At 37.9% G+C, this 19,426-nt stretch overlaps 1 protein-coding gene across 4 annotated transcripts in view; it reads left to right on the top strand.

Moving 5' to 3' along the window:
• The first annotated feature begins 8,656 nt into the window (after nucleotides 1–8,656).
• The window catches only part of TCAIM (T cell activation inhibitor, mitochondrial), a 91,844-nt gene continuing 81,074 nt past the window's right edge, over nucleotides 8,657–19,426 (top strand). For 2 of the 4 annotated variants that reach the window (XM_081823280.1, XM_081823260.1), the window contains exon 1: nucleotides 9,004–9,142. Coding sequence is in view for 1 of the 4 variants with exons in the window: in XM_081823273.1 (XP_081679399.1) it covers nucleotides 9,044–9,142 (99 nt within the window). In the remaining 3 variants the exon portion in view is untranslated. Of the gene's footprint in view, nucleotides 8,837–8,960; nucleotides 9,143–19,426 lie in introns of those variants that run through there. The other 2 variants (XM_081823267.1, XM_081823273.1) reach the window with 2 other exon arrangements.

Here is a 19,426-nt window from a genome sequence, read left to right as displayed (position 1 = left end):
TTTGTGTGGATATATATTTTTATTTCTCTTGGGAGCAGAATTGCTGGCTCATATGCTAAATCTATGTTTTTACTATTTTGAGAAACTGCCAATCTATTTTCCCAAAGAAGCTGCATCATTTTATGTTTACATACCCACCACTCAAGTTTGAGATTTCCATTTTCTTCACATCTTCACCAACACTTATTACACTGTGTTTTTTATTTTAGCTTTCTTGGTGGATATAAAGTGATATTTCATTGTGGTTTTGATTTTGCATAATCCTAATGACTAATGATGTTGAACACCTTTTCATGTGCTTATTGGCCATTTGTGTATCTTCTGTGGAGAAATCCTTTACCCATTTTTTTCTTTGTACATTTTTAAATTGGGTTTATTGTTGAGTTGTAAGAGTACACACATATATACACATACACATGCACACAGTACACATATAGATATATATACGCCCTGAATGCAAGTCCCATGTCGAATACATGAATTTTGATTTTTTTCTCCACTCTGTGAATTGTCTTTCACTTTCTTTATGGCTTGGCTTTGTTTTTTGTTTTCAAACTAATCAAAAGGAAACTGTCCAGGGACGGTAAAGTTGCCTTCCTGATGCTGCTGACTTGCTCTCACTAGTCCTAAAAATACTGATTTTCTCTCAGAGCCGGAAAGTCAGGAAGGGAGATGTTATTAGTGTGTCTTTCCATTATGTTTTCCCCCTAAAACCAAATGGGAATATTTTTCTTTTCATATTTGCTTTTAGGGGAAAAAAGTTAATGATAGTAAATTTCTATTCAGTTTGTTATTTTTTGTTTTCCTCATCTGATCAGCAAAGTAAAACAAGAATGTATGTAAATTATACTTATCAATAGCTAGGAAAGTAAATGAGTTGATAGTAGTCCTAGAAGTGACCTAGGGAGGTGGGACTACCTAGTATTTAGGAATCCAATATCTGTGGAGTCAGAAGGCTGGGGTGATTCCCAAAGCCCCTTCACCTATAATGTGGGAGTCACTGTACCTGATTTCAAAATAGTAAAATGTCAGTTAAAATTAGGTAAAATCTATGTGTTTACCACAGGTTCCTGGCACATAGTAAGTCCTCAAAGATTAACCATCATCATCCACATTAGATTTCTTAAAGAACTTATCTTAACAAAACATTTTAAACAAATTTTACATACAGATTTAAATTGGTTTCAGTAAAACAGGACAGTATAATATTGTCTATATACAGGTTGGATGTCTTAGGACTTAAGGGTATTTCCCTACATATCATTTGTAATAAGCACCTAAACAGTTTAAAAATTAAATCTCTTTTCTTGAAAAGTAAAATTTTTAGAACATGAATTGGTGAACACCTACAACACACTGAGCACCTACAACACAGTGATCACCTACAGGAAAGATATGTATTTTATTTATTTTTATATCTAAATAATGCTTAGCTCAATGTCAGACATAGAGTAGAACAGTAAATGTTTATTACACAAACTATAACAGCACTATAAATAAATGCTCAAAAATAGTATAGTATCTGTGTGACAAAAAAATCTCCAAATTATAATTTCTACTTTTTTTCTACATTTTGGATTCATAATTCAGGATAGGCAATAATTACAAATATATGTAGTTGCTATTAGACCAGATCCCATTTAAACAAAACCCAAGTCACTATTCTGGTTTTTTTAGTTATTCTGAAATTATGTTGTGTTGACCATGGCTTGAAATAAATGGGTAGTTGCCACAATGAGGCTCAAAAGTAGTTTTTAGGAGAGTTTTTAAAATATATTTCTTACTTCATATTTAATGTTTCAGAGGTATTTTACAAAGAATAATATCAAATGTACTAGGATAAGCTCACCACCATATAATTTGTATAATAAACCTACTGATCTGAAGAATCATTCTGTAATGTAAGTAATTATCACCTGTGGAAGTCTAGCTTTTCACTTGTTGGGGTTTTAGTAAAGTTTGATCTATTACTTGATTTCCAGGTGCTCTTTCATTGGGTTGCTACCCACCGTTGGAGGGAAATTTATACCGAAAACTTCTACTGATTCCTTCTTATTTATCTGAGATTGAAATGCTTTTAGCTATTGAAATCTTCCTAGTATCTAATGCTAGTAGTATTCAGAGTCCTGGAACTTCTACACAGATCCTGCAGATAGTTTTGAAAAGGTTGGTAACTTCTAACTGCATGCTAAAAGCAGATCATGGCTCCCTACACCTGACCTAGGATGTAAATGTTTTTATATATCTTACATTTTATAATAAATATTATATATATTTTTATGCATACTTTATATATACACACATATATAATATATATGTACATATACATACATACTAGTATATGTATGTATTTACACTAGTATATGTATTTACAAACTTTGGTAACTAGTATATGTATGTATTTACACACTAGTATATGTATACACACTAATATATGTATATATTTACAAACTTTGGTAACATTATACACACTAGTATATGTATGTATTTACAAACTTTGGTAACATTTAAATTGAAAAAGGATTTGACCTGTTTGAGACTTAAAACCAAATAAGCTGGCATTTAATAAATACATTAGCAACTTCAAGATGCTGTCAGATGTTCAAAGAAATAGACCCCTCTTTAAGTATCAGCCTTTCTTGTGTACAGATAGTTTTTAGATAGGTATCTAAGAGTTACTTATCTTTCTGGTCAACACAAAAGATCTAAAAACCAGGTCTAAAAGGGAAATATGTGATAGTTTATTTGGCTCAGTAAAGAATTCTGTTGAAAATAAAGCTATCAGCCTAATTTCTAGATTTTAAAATGTTGTTATAAATGCATAATATTATAATGTAGCTGTTGGACCAGACTGGTATCTCTTCGAATAATTTTGTTCGAAGTCCCAGACTGTAGGCTTATACCACTCAAATTTCTTATCAGCCTATCAAGGAAACTAATAAAGATCTCATGGGTTTCCTGTTTTAGAGTTTCTTGACAAGAATTTTGCTTCAGTTTATCAGTATTATAAACCACATCATCAGATTGGATATCCTATCAGTTATCTATTACTGCATATAAATTATCCCCAAACAGCTTAAAACAGCAAATATTATTTTAATTTCTGTGGGTCAGGAATTTTGGAGTAGCTTAGCAGTATAGTTCTGGCTCAGAATCTCTGAGTTGGTCAGGAGTTGAGGTCACCTACCTGATGGTTTGACTGAGGCTGGAGGATCCATTTTCTAGATGGCTCACTAACATACCTGTTGCCAAGAATCCTCAGTTCCTTGAGTGTTTTCATGACAGACAGCTAACTTCTCTGAGTGAGTGATCCAAGAGAGAAAAGGCAAGGAGGAAGCTACAGTGCCTTTTTTTTTTTTTAAGATTTTATTTATTTATTTGACACAGAGAGAGAGAGAGAGAGGAATCACAAGTAGGCAGAGTGGCAGGGAGCGGCAGAGGGAGAAGCAGGCTCCCCGCTGAGCAAGGAGCCTGATGCGGGACTCGATCCTAGGACCCTGGGATCATGACCTGAGCCGAAGGCAGACGCTTAAAGACTGAGCCACCCAGGCGCCCCTACAGTGCCTTTTATGACCTATATCAAGAACTGTGAAGGCTCTCAATTTCACCCTATTTGCAGGCTACCAGTCAATCTGACATGGTTCCTAAATCCTAGCATAAGACACAAGATTCTTTTTTTTTTTTAAGATTTTATTTATTTATTTGACACACAGAGAGAGAGCACAAGCAGGGGGAGCGGCAGGCAGAGGGAGAGGGAGAAGCAGGCTCTCTGCTGAGCGGGGAGCCCGACGCGGGGCTCAAGCCCAGGACCCTGGGATCATGACCCGAGCTGAAGGCAGTCACTTAACCAACTGAGCCACCCAGGTGCCCCTAAGACGCAAGATTCTTGCAGTGAAGACAGAAGATGTTATTACTTATGGTACAGCAAGCAGTATGATTATCTACATATTTGTATCTCTTGTTTTGCTCCCCAAGTCCCACAGATGGGCCCAGCTGGATACCTGCACATGCACTGGGTTCTGTTATAGAAGAGTAATCTTGAACTTTAGGGGACCTGAATCTGTTACAGTGAATGAAAAGCATGCCTGCCCTGTTGCTCTGCAGGGAAATACCATCTCCATCTTGTAAGGCTATAAGGAAACCTACCCTTTGCTCTAGAAGACCCTATCTTTGTCTTTCGAGGTTGTCCACTATATAAACATCCTTGAAATGCAGAACAAGAGGTAGTAAGTGTCTCTGCTCTCAAAACTTCTAGAAATGCAGAGACCCAGGAAGAATTGTCATCTAATAACCAGTGTCCAAAGGTACACGCTGTCATTTCTGCCTAATTCCATGTGTGATAGCGAGTCATTTAACCTAGCCCATACTTAAAGGGAAGAAAATTAGAAAATTTTTTTAAAATTTTTTTATTGTTATGTTAATCATCATACATTACATCATTAGTTTTAGATGTAGTGTTCCATGATTCATTGTTTGTGCATAACACCAGTGCTCCATGCAGAACATGCCCTCTTTAATACCCATCACCAGGCTAACCCATCCTCCCACCCCCCACCCCTCTAGAACCCTCAGTTTGTTTTTCAGAGTCCATCGTCTCTCATGGTTCGTCTCCCCCTCCGATTTCCCCCCCTTCATTCTTCCCCTCCTGCTGTCTTCTTCTTTTTTTTTAGAAAATAATTTTTTTTAAAGTAGGTTCTACACTGGGCTTGAATTCACAACCCTGAGATCAAGACCTGAGCTGAGGTCGAGTCAGACACTTAACCGACTGAGCCACCCAGGCACCCCAGGAAATAATTTATTTTAGGTCCACAGTTTTTTAAAAACCCACTACAATTAGCTTTTTTTTTTTTTTTTCTTTTAGTAGCTCTGTTCTTTTCTGAGGGCCTCCTTGTTTACTACTGTGCACTCTAAGTGGCATGAGGCATTTGCACTCCCCAACTTCCTGAGGAGGGTCTGATTTTCTCATAGCTTTTCATTCCCCATATATATGCAGCCTTTTTATTCATTGTTGAATTTGGGGGGTATTTGTGACCTCAGTGCATAACTAGTGACATGCCTAAATCTTTAACTTTGTCCCAAACAATATGATTTTCTCTATTATTATTATCATACTAAGACCTGCCTTGTTACACTAACCTCTCTCAGGGAGAATTTTATTCATCTTTAGACTTTCAAAAACTGCACCTAGTTGGCATATGCCCAGTCTACCAGATTTTAGGCACCACTTCCTAAGCCAGAATGTAGTAGAAGGCACCTGCCAGTCCTTTTTCTCTGTGACCTCTCTGTGACTACTCTGTGACCACTTGGTGACTAAGCTGAAGTTCTCACTCGCACCACTCTGTGCAACACACTAAGGTATTAATGCAAGTAGACTCATTCTTGCACCCTGCTGTTGGGCCCTATAGGTGCCAAGAGCAGGATACAGTGAACACAAAAAACTGATGCCTAAAATAACAGCCACATCTCTATTTTAAAAACTTCCCACTCCCTATCCCTTAGGATAAACAGTCATAAGAATTTTATGAAATTTGGAGACTGGTAGAAAAGTTATTAGAAAAGTAACTAGCACTTTGTGAAGAATCTTAAATCAAGACTAAAAAAAAAAAAACCTGGAAATTTAGTAAAAGTATATAGCTACAATTCTGTTACCAAAGGTTAGCTACCTGTTAAGTATATGCTTATAATTAAAAATAGCTAATATCAAGGTAAGACATGTGACTGTTAGTAACTCCAATTTGATTAAATTCAGTATTCTTGTATACATTACAGTGAATAGTATGCAGTTACCAACTTTCAGAATACAAAGAGAGAGGTTATTAGCTGTGTTCCAGATCACTGTTTTTCAAACTGTGGGCTGTAGTGCATTTGTGTGATGAAATCAATTTAGGGAATTGCAACCACATTATTTTTTTTAAAGATTTATTTATTTATTTGAGAAAGAGAGAGGAAGTACATATAGGGGAGGGGAAAAAGAGGAGAGAAAGTCTTAAGCAGATTCTTCGCTGAGTGCAGAGTGAAACGTGGGAATGGGCTTGATCTCACAACCCTGAGATCGGGGCCTGAAACCAATTACAGATGTAAAATTGGATTTAGACCCTGTACTGTGTATAAACTTACTTCATTCCTGACAGAAGAAGATTAATCAACTGTGCCACTTAGGCACCCCTACAACCACATTATTAAAAAAATAAAAGACGGGGATCCCGCCTGGGTGGCTCAGTCAGTTAAATGACTGCTTTCAGCTCAGGTCATGATCCCAGAAGGAGTCCCACGTGGGGCTCCCTGCTCAGCAGGGAGCCTGCCTCTCCCTCTGCCTGCTCCACCCCCTGCTTGTGCTTGCTTTCTCTCTGTCAAATAACTAAATAAAATCTTTAAAAAAAATAAAAGACAGTAGAAAATAAAGTACATTGTCTTAAGGGTAAGTCTTATTTTGTGAAACTTCCATCTTTATGTATGAGGGTATATACTGGGTCACAGTATAAAATGTTCGAAAAAATTTGAAAGCCACTATCAGAGGAATACAGTAAAAAGACTCGTAGCTTAGTGCCAGTAAATGTAAATGACTCTTGAATAAACTATAGTTTCTGACTTTGTGAGTTGTTCAATTTGTAGATGTGAAGAAAACAAATCTCGGAGCAAGGATGATTATCAAGCCGCAGTGGAAAGATTAATTATGGCTGCTCGTATATCGGATCCAAAGCTCTTCATTAAGCACATGACCGTCAATGTTAATAAGGAACAGGTTTATAGTTTGGAACACTGTTCTGCCCTGAAATGGTTGAAAGAGAATATGAAGTGGGCTGGAAAGGTTTGGCTTTTCAGTAACCATTAGTTAATAAAGGCTTTTTTTTTTTTTTTTAAGTTCAAGTAATCATTGTTGAAAATAAAAGGCAATAAAAATAAAGACAGTTTTCACTATATTCACCTTTTACCTTTTATTGGTTTATAGTAAGTTAATAGTTTCCAAACACTAAAAATTTGGATTGAAGTATGCAAATGGTTTTATCCACACTGAAAAGTGATTTTTCAAATTACTTTTTGACTTCTCTTTACCTTAGGTAAGCCTATGTATGGTTAATCCCTATTTATTCTGAAATCTAAACAGTGGAAAATCACAAACTGAATATTGTGCAGCATTTAATAAGAGGAAGACCTTAAAAGGGAAAGTAGGTGAGCAGGTAACTGGAGTTTTCAGATAAATCTTTAGGGGAATGAAATAAGTTTATACACAGTACAGGGTCTAAATCCAATTTTACATCTGTAATCTAGAATAGTAAATACAATTGAAAAATGATACTAAAATTCTAGAGCACCTTCTGAGTTATACCAAACAATTTTAAATTACCATCGAATAATTTTCCTTTAGTGTACCTTAGAATGTTACGTATTTTGGAAATTTGTAATTTGTTACATTAGGTATGACTAAAGGAAACTATTTGAAACAAATATACCACAACCTAAATACCCTAACAAGGACTGTTCCCAACCACCTTAGGAAGTTAAAACTCCTTTTCTCAAGTCTTCCTCCGGATCTGTAGCACTATCCAAAGTGATCATTCTCAATTCTTGATTTGATACTTTAAAACATAATTTAAAATCATTTAGAGAAAAAGTCTGAATAAGGTGAGTAATAAAAGAGTAAGTCGTGACTAAGGGGACTTAAAGTATTTCTTAAAATTCTCAAAATATGGTAATAGCATCACTGGAATAAGTCTATACCCTCCCAAGACTAAAAAAAAGTTAAATCCTAGCACTTAGCAAAATGCCTATTATCATATGATGAAATGTGAAATGAATACTATCAGAACGAGATATGGGAAGTGAAGCAGAGGAAGGGTAAAAAAAAAAATGCTCACTTCTCTAGTATGAAGAAACCCAGTGACAATAACTGCCATTACTTAAATGCGGCACCTAGAAAATAGGTTTGGAGATTACTAGCATCAGTTTGAGGCGCCTTTGAGGACACTTATAAATTAGCCCTTCCTATAGATGGAAACTGAAAACCAAAGAAAGGGGTTAAAGAAATATGAGACCATTTAGACGCTGGTGGCCAAGAGGCATTTGGAAAGATTAAAATGCGAAAGATGGTAAATTAAGCTTATAGGGGGAAAAAAATGGGATTGGATGGAACGGATCACAAGTGACCAAATTGTCAGGAGCAAGAGCCTTTAGGGATGAACAAATGGGAGGCGGCTTTCCTTCCTTCCTTCCCTTCCTTTTCTTTTTCCTCTCTCAACAGTGCCAAAAGGTAGGGAAAAGAGCGGTTGGTGCATATGCCTAATTTCATTTGTGGCCGTTCCCTGGGATAATCAAAGCCACAAGAGCAAAGTAAAACTAAAACCCAAAAAAAGGGGGCGGAGGGAATGTTTAAGGTTTGAAAATAGCAAGATCTCGAAGGGACCAAAATCAAAAACAAAATGTAAGCTGGAGAAAAATGTTTAGGAATTAGCTATATTTCTGTAAGGAATCCTAAAGGGCATACTTCAATAAGACCTTTAAAATCTGGTGCTCTCAACTGAGAGCCGACCTAAGGCTCCAGCTCCGAAAGCGCCGCGGGCGATTGGCAAGGACAGCCTCGCCCCCTCCCTGGACGCCCTGGGTGGGAGACGCGGGGCGGAAGGGCGCGAGGCGGCCCGGCGCATGCGCGCGTGCCCCTACTTCAGGCTCCAGCGCGTGCTCGGTCACCCTCCGCTCCCCGTCCTGTCCACCCGTTCCGGTCAGGCCCCGCCACCTGCCGCCTAGTCATTTTCCGACGCCCGGCGGCCTAGCCCGTTACGTCTCCAAGTGATCATTCGCGTCTCCCAAAGCTTTCCGCGGAGCGCCCCCCGGCCCGCCGGTAAGAAGGCGGAGGGGCAAGGGCTTCAGGGGAGCGGGGATGACAGCCGGGTCACCTGGGGACCAATAGGGGGTTCCCCCGCGTCCGGCTGCGCGCAGGCGCTCAGGGAGAAAGGCCGGGCACGCGTCGGCCAATGAGAGCGCAAGCTCGGCGCCGGCAGCGCGCCGGACTTACCCTGAGCGACCCGCCGCGGCCGGTGCCGGAGGGATGCGCGAGCGGTGCGCGCCCGACTGGGATTTCAGGGGCAGGGGCTCAGCGATCACTGCCTGTAGAAACCTGTCAGCTGGTCCAGTGGGACGAATGCAGGTGAGAACGCCAGGCCCTGGGGCGCGCGCCAGTTGGCAGGGCTGGCGCCCCGGTGCGCATGCGTCCCCGCACAGCCCGGCGGGAGCGACAATCCTTCCTCCTGATGCGGGGTGGGAGGTGGAGCAGGTCCGCGGCATCCCACGCGGCGGACGCTGGGCGGAACTGTAAGGAGCAGGAGGGGAGGGCCTCCAGTGGTGCCGTCGGGCTGCTCATCGCGGAAAGAGGGGTCCGGGCGGGCAGCTTGCGGAGTCACCTTAGGTCGACATGATAACTTCTGAAAAGCGATTCCAGGGCCCGGAGTGTACGCACCGCATCTGTTTTAACTTGTTTTGAAATGAGAAACCAAAGACGGTTTAGGTTTGTTTCCGACTATAATGTTTCCCCGAAGTCCTTACTTTTATCATAGAAGTGTTGTGATTCACACCTCATAGCTAAAGATTTAGGACGGAAGCTAAAGAACCTAGGTTCTTTGCTGTTGTTCTAATTTATTAATTTATTTAATAGGAATTTCCTGCTTTGCTTTTTCTTTGCCTTTCTCGCTTCCCTGAGAAGTAGTCAACTGAAAAGCGATGAAAAATTGCCTGCTTTTATTTCTCCTTGACTGAACAAACTGCTTTTAAAAACCTTGCAATATAGTTACTAAGATAAGTCACAGTTTAAATGAGAGTAGCCTGAGGATATTAAACTTTGTTAAAATAAGTTACTTTCAAATAAAAATTGTGCCAAATGGCCAAAGACCAATCCTAGAACCTTTATTTAACAAACACTTACTATTTCTGTATCTATCAGAGGTAAGCAAAACCGTTTTTCTTTAAACCCATAATTTGGCTTTTCCACAAATTAGATACCTCTTTCTCCTAGATTTGATCTGAAACTGCATAGATTTAATGCCTCAGCACAGAGTTTAGGTTAAAATCAAATTTTCATTTTATGAAATAAAAGCTAATATCCCTATTAAGTGGATGACAGTGGCCATTTAAGATGGTTTGTAAATGAATTGTGACCTTCCTCATCTTCCAGCCTCAATCCAGAGTTCTCTATCTCCTTGGGAAAGACCTTCCAAATCCCCCTACCCCCCCATAATACTCAGTGCATGGCTGTATTATTAACTATATTTTATAATTATCTTTATTTTTCCATTCCCTCCATCTTTCCTAAACTAAATTTTTGGACAAGTGGGATTGGCTTAGTGTTTTTTTATTCCCGGTACTTTGCACAGAGCCTGGCACATAAGAACTTGATAAATGCCTGTTGATAAATTAGGTGAATTAAGGACCCAGATGCCTCCCTGAAGAGTTAGTTATTTTATAGCATGCCTGAGGCCTTTTCCAAATGGAAGAATAGTAGGCTATATGGAATTTGTTTAAGACCCACCCATGTAAAAATTTGTCTGGAGACAAGAACCCTTCAGTTGACCTGGGTGCCCGAGGCTTTCAAACTGTTTCTCACTAGCAAGTGGGAGCACCCAACTCCACTCTGAAGCAGTGGATTTTCAATCTGCTAAAAGTCATTTTGACTTTCAGGGTAGCGAAGTCCTATAAGGGAAAGAAACACAGATCTAAGTCTTCTTGTCTTGTTGGCCATCACATTTCGCATAGTAAATTTAAACGTTAACACTGGGCAGTTATTAGTCAGGCCCCTTATGATTTTGTTTTCCCTGAAGCCTGTGTATTTCTGGCTAGAGTGATGAAGTTGGGTTCTTGGTGTTGCAGAGACGAGGACTGACCCAGGATCTGTGCCACATGAAAAGGCAAGCAGCCATGCCTGCCAGAGGGCTGAGGTTTAACCTTGTTTCCACTTAGAATTTTTTTTAAGCTCAAGAAGTGGGTAAACCATACAGAAAACAAAGAACTAGTTCAAACAAAACTTAAAATTATTTGATTTTTCACATACAATTGAGTATCCAGAGATATTTCCATAAGTTTGTTAAAGAAGCATTTTTAATGAATTAAAATTTAAAAGTTTTCTGACACCTCAATCCTGTAAAATAATGAAATAAGGGTTCCCTAAACTTAAGTGTGCATCAGAATCCCAAAGGCATGTTAAAACAGATTGCTGGGCCCCACCCAGTTTCTGATTCTGCAGGACTGGGGCGGGGCCTAGTCATTTGCATTTCTAAGTTCCCAGAGATTCTGTTCCCCTTTGACAACTCCTGCCCTAAAGGTTGTTTCCTGTTTCTTTTTCTTTTGTTTCTTCCCTAATCCCCACCTTTCCAAAAGGAACCTGATCCCATCATTCTTTGCCTGTCACTTAGTTATCTGAGCCCACTCTTCAAGGAAGACTTACAGGAAATGCTTAAAAAAACTCATAGGACTCCAAGGGGAAACCACACATTTCCTATCTGGTTCTTCAGAACCAGAAAAAATATTTTTAATTTTTTCAGTGATTTAAATAGGAAACGATCATCTTAGAAAAATAATTTTGTTGAGTGTGTATCAGAATTAAGTGAATTTTTTTTATGTACATAGGCTTTTTCCTATAGAAATATGAGTTGGCCACCATTGGTGGGGAGAAGGGGGGATTGTTGGCAAAAGGAAAAGAAGTTCCATTTCCTCTCATGTTGTCTCTCCTCCTCCCAGTTGAGAAAACCGCTTTATTAATTCATTAAAAAGGCAATTCCCACAGCACAATATAATTTTATTATATCCAGTTATCTTTTTTTTTAAGATTTTATTTATTTTTTTGACAGAGACACAGCGAGAGAGGGAACACAAGCGGGGGCAGTGGGAGAGGGAGAAGCAGGCTTCCTGCTGAGCAGGGAGCCCAACGTGGAACTCTATCCCAGGACCCTGGGATCATGACCTGAGCTGGAGACAGAAGCTTAACAACTGAGCCACCCAGGTGCCCCAAGTTAAGTTCTCTTTTTTTGAAGAGAAGTACTACTGTGAAAACTTGTTTTTTTTATTACTTAGCAAGTGCTAACTTTCTTTTTGTCTTTGAATCTTGTTTTTTTTATTACTTAGCAAGTGCTGACTTTCTTTTTGTCTTTGAATAACAAAAATAAACAGCCATATTTATTTGTTCTGATAGATTTAGTTTTTTCCCTAAAGTTTATGAAATTAAATCATTCATTTGTAATTTTTTACTTGTATATAGTCTTGCATTGTCTTTTTTAAGACTTTCACACACCCTTATTATAATTCTGAGTTTTCCAGTTATGAAATTTGTTTTTGGATAAAATGTTGTGTGTAAATACATGTTCTGGGGCGCCTGGGTAGCTCAGTCGGTTAAGCGGCTGCCTTCGGCTCAGGTCATGATCCTGAGGTCCTGGGATCGAGCCCCGTGTTGGGCTCCCTGCTCAGCGGAGAGCCTACCTCTGCCTGCCTCTCTGCCTACTTGTGCTCTCTCTCTCTCTGTCAAATAAATAAATACAATCTTTAAAAAAACAAATAAATAAAATACATGTTCTACCTATATGTAAGCCCTTATTAGGAGGGGTTAAAAGGAATTTTGCAGAATTTTATACACCCTGAATTGTATAATAATAATAGTTGCCACTTATATGAATTTTCTGTTTGCCAGATGTTGCTAAATTCCTTACGTACATTATTATATTTAAGTTTCACAAAAATCCTAGACAGCCTCTACTTTTTACACATAATATACTCCTTAAAACATGTACAAAAGTCTAATGCAGGGGGGTGGGGGGGCGGCGCCTGGGTGGTTCAGTTGGTTAAGTGTCTGCCTTTGGCTCAGGTCATGGTCCTGGGGTCCTGGGGTCCTGGGATTGAGTCCTATGTGGGGCTCACTGCTCAGCGGGGAGTCTGCTTCTCCCTCTGCCCCTCCCCCTGCTCTTGCTCTCTCTCAAATAAATAAATAAAATCTTTTTTTAAAAAAGTCTAATGTGTGGGACGCCTGAGTGGCTCAGTCGGTTAAGCGTCTGCCTTCGGCTCAGGTCATGATCCCAGGGTCCTGGGATTGAGTCCCACATCGGGCTCCTTGCTCAGCAAGGAGCCTGCTTCTCCCTCTGCCTGCCTCTGTCTCTCTCTCTCTCTCTGATAAATAAATAAAATCTTAAAAAAAAAAAAAAAGTCTAATGTGGGACTCCATATCCAGAGAGCTAAAAAATAATTACAATAATCTAGATTACATTTCAGCTTTTAGAAATAGACTGTAATGAATATTTCCAGCATTTTATATGTGTCTTTCAACATATTCTCTTACACAGTGCAGATAACTTCAGTCTAGTCCGGTGACTAGACAAACGATGATACCTGTATTTATTGTTGTTTCATTTGTATTAAATTTGTTAGTCTTTATTGCTAGTAGTAGAATTGTAATTCTTCCCTTTTGATAAAGACAAAGGTCAATAAAATACTTACTGAATTGACATTTTCTACAATAAAGTTTATGCCTAAACTACTTCTGTCTAGCAGACTATATATAGCATAGTGTTAGCTCCAAGTATTCTCTCAGCTAATGGAAAATTTTTAATTTTGAATTAAAGGGCAGTTTGGGTGACAGTACATATTATACAGGTGTTTCTGCTGTAATGACATATACACGTTCCTGGAAATCCTGACATTCTGCAGGACAATACACTAAAATAGCAGGGTTTATGAAGAAAAAATACACACCACTCAAAACAAGACATGTGGGGGCGCCTGGGTGGCTCAGTCGTTAAGCGTCTGCCTTCGGCTCAGGTCATGATCCCAGGTCCTGGGATCGAGGCCCGCATCGGGCTCCCTGCTCCGCGGGAAGCCTGCTTCTCCCTCTCCCACTCCCCCTGCTTGTGTTCCCTCTCTCGCTGTGTCTCTCTCTGTCAAATAAATAAATAAAATCTTTAAAAAAAAAACAAAACAAGACATGTGGAAGTCTCCAGCTTTTTCATCTGCATTAACAGCTTTCCACATTGCTTGATGTCGTGAAAAATGCAGGGATACTTGAAGCCACTAACCCTCAGCTTCTTAAACCAAAGGAACTACTGGGGAATTTTCAAGTTTTGTCATTAAGGTCTTTACATATGGCTGAGGCCTTTGTAATTGTAGAAAGACCACTTCTGATCACTCCAAACCTTTAACATGCTGGGAAAAAACTGCATAGGATATAACATCTTTCCCCTATTCACCAATTGCACATAAGCTAATTCACATTAAACTTTTTTCATAGACGAGACAGCTCTTGAACCATCTGTGTTATTTACGAGATGAGGAAACAGACTCAGGAAGGTGAAATAACTTGCCCAAGGTCACACAGGTAGTGCCAGAATCAACATTTGAATACAGATTTCAGACAGGGCAACCTCCCTTTCCTAACCATTGTGCAGACTGCCTTCTCTGACCGAGTCATGTTAACTTAAAAGCACTTTTGCCTTGCATTGGCTTAGATCAGCGCAATCCAATAGAAGTATAATATGAACCACAGATGTAATTTTACATTTTCTAGTAAACTGCAAAAGACAAAATCAAATTTTGTTTTACTTTTTAAAAAGCAAAAAGAAACTAAGATTAATTTTAATAAATTATTTCAACTTCTAATCGATATAGAAAAGTATTAATGAGATACTTTGCCATTCTCTCTTTGTACCAAATCTTTAAAATCCAGTGCATACTTTACACTTAAAATACGTCTCAATTCGGAGTAGTCACGTGTGGTATAGTGGCTACCATACATGCTAATTCTTTTTACTCTAGTGCATGTGAACCTTTTTTTTTTTTTTAACTTTTTTTAAAAGATTTTATTTATTTGAGAGAGAGAGAGAGGGACAAACTGACTCAGTGCTGAGCCCAGACCCTGGTGCTGAGCTTGATTCCAGGACCCTGAGATCATGCCTTGAGCCTAAACCAAGAGTCAGACACTTTACCCACTGAGCCACCCAGGTACCCCCCATGTGAACCTTTTTAGGAAATCGCCTACTTACTACAAAAGCAGACAGAAAACACCTAACTCTTAACCTGTAATAGCCTTTTTCTTTTTTAGGTTCTCTCTATATCTAGAAACCATGATTTAATGTTCAGACTTGTATTTAGGAACATTTTATTTTCATTGGGAGAATCCATTGTCCCATTTCTAAGTATTAATGTCCTTTATTAGTCATTGCTCAGTAGTAATTTTACCCTATGATTACAAAGTGGACAGTGAATGTATAATTTTTCTGTACAACTGAAAACCAGTACTTTAAGTACAGAAGCTTGCTTATTTAAATTCAAGTTACTTAAATTCAAAAAACTTTTTTTGCTTTATTTTTGACAGAAACGCTTCTAAAACATGCTACATAAAGTCTCTGCACAAAAAAAATTCTCTGCACAACATATCTTGTGCTCCATGTTTGAAAATCATTAAGGATTTTTTATAATTTTTGCAATTTTGCTGTTATTCTTTGGAGACTAATTCTGAGCTAACTCTGAAGTTATAAAGCTACTTTATATGGTAAATGAGCTGCTTTTCCTAGCAAATCTTATTCATAAATGTTTAGATATATATTTAGTGTAACTTGGCTGTCTGCCTCGAAAACTCTTTATGAATCAAATTTGAAGCAACTAGTCTTTCCTAAATTCATTTCAAAATTTTTGTCTATAGTGTGTTTTAATTTTCAAACTTCAAAACATTTTTTTAAATCAGTTATCATAACAGTTTCTTTTCAGTGTTGTGTTTGTTTTGATGTCTTGCTTTTGAAAATGTGTAGTAGAGCATGTCGTTTGGATCACTTACCTTGTTCATCAGATGGAGACATTTTTATTTTATGACTTTCTAAGATATTGCTGCAAAAGACAAAACAGGTTGCACTGTTGTACGTCAAGGTGCTTTGCATTTTTCAGTTATTCTGGCTTTTTAAGGGTGCTTTTAGGATCATTTTATGCTGAATAGTGGATGTTGGTTAGAGCGTGGCTGCGTATTTCATCTGTTTCCCATCTGTATTCTTGGATGATCATATGCCTCTCAAGTATTATTCCTCATTTCTTATCCACAGTTTTAGCTCATTTATTAGTATCTTTGCAGTTAAATGGCATAAATTTTCTTAATAATATAAAAAATGAGGGGCACCTGGCTGGCTCAGTCAGAAGTGTGTGTGACTCTTGATCTTGGGGTTGTAAATGCGAGCCCCACGTTGGGTGTGGAGAGTACTAAAAAAAATAAACTTTAAAAAAATAACATAAAAAATGAAATTTCATTATGTGTGAGCGTGGCAAGCTGTTTCTTCTTGAGCTAAATTGGGACTATAGTCTAGGACTGTCTTTGGACAGCTATCCCAGGGGATTGGGTCCTGTCTTAAATACCAAGTGAACAACACCCTTTCCTACTATATACATTTTCTTCATTTAATTTGAATGCTAAAAGCATTGACTTAAAAAAAAATTTTAAGAATGTATGTCACATGTTCATTGTAAATAAACTAGGAAATTAAAAAATTAAAGCACTTAATATCCTACTACCTAGAGATAGCCAGTTAGAGATTGCATATGTATATCCTTCTGGTCTTTTCTTTGCAAGCTTTGAGCCTTGTATCTGTGCTGTCTTAACTAAGATTAGATTATTCTGGTTATTTCTTGAAGAAATTTGGTGAGAATTCAGTCCATCACAGATTACAATGAACCTTTATTTAGATAGTCCAAATGGTTTTATTTCCTCATTGCATCTCCATTTGATCTCCACTCTTCAAAATGATAGCAGTATTTCCTGTATCTGTGTGTTTGTCTCAGATAAATTATAAAGGTAAATGGTTAAATAAAATCACCTTTTTAAATATTTAAATAAATACCTCTAAACACATTATGCATTCCAGAGACTCTTGCCACACCAGTCAGCCGGAAAATAAAGTATCCATTGTTTGAATATCTTGATTTGTCTTTAAAATACGTATTTCTATCATTGTGTTAATGGCAGTTATGCTTCATTATATTATCTTGGCTTGGGTATATTAACTATATCATGAAAATATTTTTTTTTGAAGGTGGAGAGGGGGGAATGGATAGAGGGAGAGGGAAAGAGAGAAGCAGGCTCCACGCCCAGCAGGGAGCCCAACACGGGGCTGGATCTTAAGACCCTGAGATCATGACCTGAGCTGAAATCAAGAGTCGGACACTTAACCAACTGAGCCACCCAGGCGACTCTCATGAGAATATTTTTTTAAGCATATTTAATGCTCAAGCTTTGACGGAATATGATTTTAGACATCTGGTGGTTTGTTTTGAGAGAGTATGCTGCTGAACAGATCTCTAGAAGAGTGGAATAATGGAGAGTGAGAAAGCTTAAGAGCTTGATAATAGGCGGGAAAATAATTTTTTACCTGTGATTATTTGAATTATTTGGCATTTCAAGATTTATTTAGGGACTACTTTTAGGATTTTTTTTCTCATAGGATTTTTTTTAAAATCACTTTGTCAGTTGACATGGATACCATACTATAGTTGAAGATCTTCCTAAAATCTAAATTATTGGAAAAGTTCATGTAATTAAAATCTTTTCCCCCATTTATCTGCTTAACTTTTTTAAAAAAATAAAACTTTTTTAGAGCAGTTTTAGGTTCAGAGCAAAGTATAGAGTTCCCATATACTCCCTGTTGCTGATACATACAGTCTTCCACACCCTGCATGGGACATTTGTTATAATTCATGAACCTACAGTGACACATCATTATCACCCAAAGTCCACAGTTTACATTAGGGTTCACTCTTGGTGGTGTATATTCCATGGACTTTGACAAAAGTATAATGATATGTATCCACCATGGTAGTATCTCAGAGAGTAGTTTCATTGCTCTAAAAATCATCTGTGCTCCAGCTGTTCATCCCTCTCTCCGTGCAACCTGTGACAACCACTGAACTTTTTACTGTCTCCATAGTTTGCCTTTTCCAGAATATTTTGTAGTTGGAATCATATAGTATATAATCTTTGCAGATTGGCTTCTGTCACTTAGTAATTTGCATTTAAGTTTCCTCCATGTCTTTTTGTGGCTTGAAAGCTCATTTCTTTATCTTTTTAAAACTTTTTAAAAATTTATATTGCATTTATTTAAACTAAAAAAGGACAGTTCACTCATTTCTTCCCCTTAACCCCCACCCTCCTTTTGCATCCACCAGTCTGTTTTCTGTATCTATGAGCTTGGTGGGTTTTTTAATTTTGTTTTTGTTTGTTTTTTAGATCGCACATAAAAGATCATGTAGTATTTGTCTTCCTTTGTCTGACTTATTTCACTTAGCATATTGTCCCTGAGATCCATCTATGTTGTTGCAAATGGCAAGATTTCATTCTTTTTTATGGCTGAATAATATTCGATTGTGTGTGTGATATATATACACATACCACATCTTCCTTATCCATTCATTCATCAGTGGACACTTAGGTTGTGTCTGTATCTGGGCTATTGTGAATAATGCTGCAAGAACATGGGGATGCATGTATCTTTTCGAATTAGTGGTTTTGTTTTCTTTGGATAAATACCCAGAAGGAATTGTTGGTAGTTCATTCTTTAATTTTTTTGAGGAACCTCCATACTGTTTTCCATAGTAGTCACACCAACTTACAGTCCCACAACACTGCACAAGGGTTTCCTTTTCTCCACATCCTCACCAACCCTTGTTATTTCTTTTGTCTTTTTGATAATAAGCATTCTAAAGAGTGTGAAGTGATATCTCATTGTAGTTTTCATTTGCATTTCCCTGATAATTAGTGAGGCTGACCATCTTTTCATATGTCTGTTGGCCATTCTGTGTGTTTTCTTCAGAAAAATGTCCATTCAGATCTTCTGCCCATTTTTTAATCAGATTGTTTGTTTGCTATTGAGTTGAATTCTTTATATATTTTGGATATTGGCTCCTTATCGGATATATGATTTGCAGTTATTTTCTCCCATTCGGTAGGTTGCCTTTTCATTTTGTTGATGGTTTCCTTTGCTGTGCAAAACCTTTTGAGTTTGATGTAGTCCTAATTGTTTATTTTTGCTTTAGTTACTTTTGCTTTGGGTATCAGATTCAAAAAAAAAATCACTGCCAAGAGCTATTTTAAAGAGCTGGCCACATTTTGTTTTCTTCTAGGAGTTTTATGTTTTTAGGTCTTATGTTGAAGTCTTTAATCCATTTTGAATTAATTTTTGTGTCTGGTGTAAGACAAGAGATCCAGTTTACTTCTTTTGTATATGGCTGTCCAATTTTCCCAGCATTATTTCTTAAAGAGACTGTCCTTTCCCCATGGTATATTCTTGACTCCTCTGTCATAAATTAATTAACCATAATATGCATAGATTTATTTTGGGGCTCTGTATTCTGTCCCATTAATCTAAATGTCTGTTTTTATGCCAGTATCATACTGTTTTAATTACTGTAGCTTTTGAAGCTTCTTCCATGT

The sequence above is a fragment of the Leptonychotes weddellii genome, chromosome 1 (genome assembly GCF_054177405.1).
Source record: "Leptonychotes weddellii isolate Sample4059 chromosome 1, ASM5417740v2, whole genome shotgun sequence".
Lineage (NCBI taxonomy): Eukaryota > Metazoa > Chordata > Mammalia > Carnivora > Phocidae > Leptonychotes > Leptonychotes weddellii.
The sequence above is the reverse complement of the archived record's forward strand: the minus strand, read 5'-3'. Positions and strand labels throughout refer to the sequence as shown.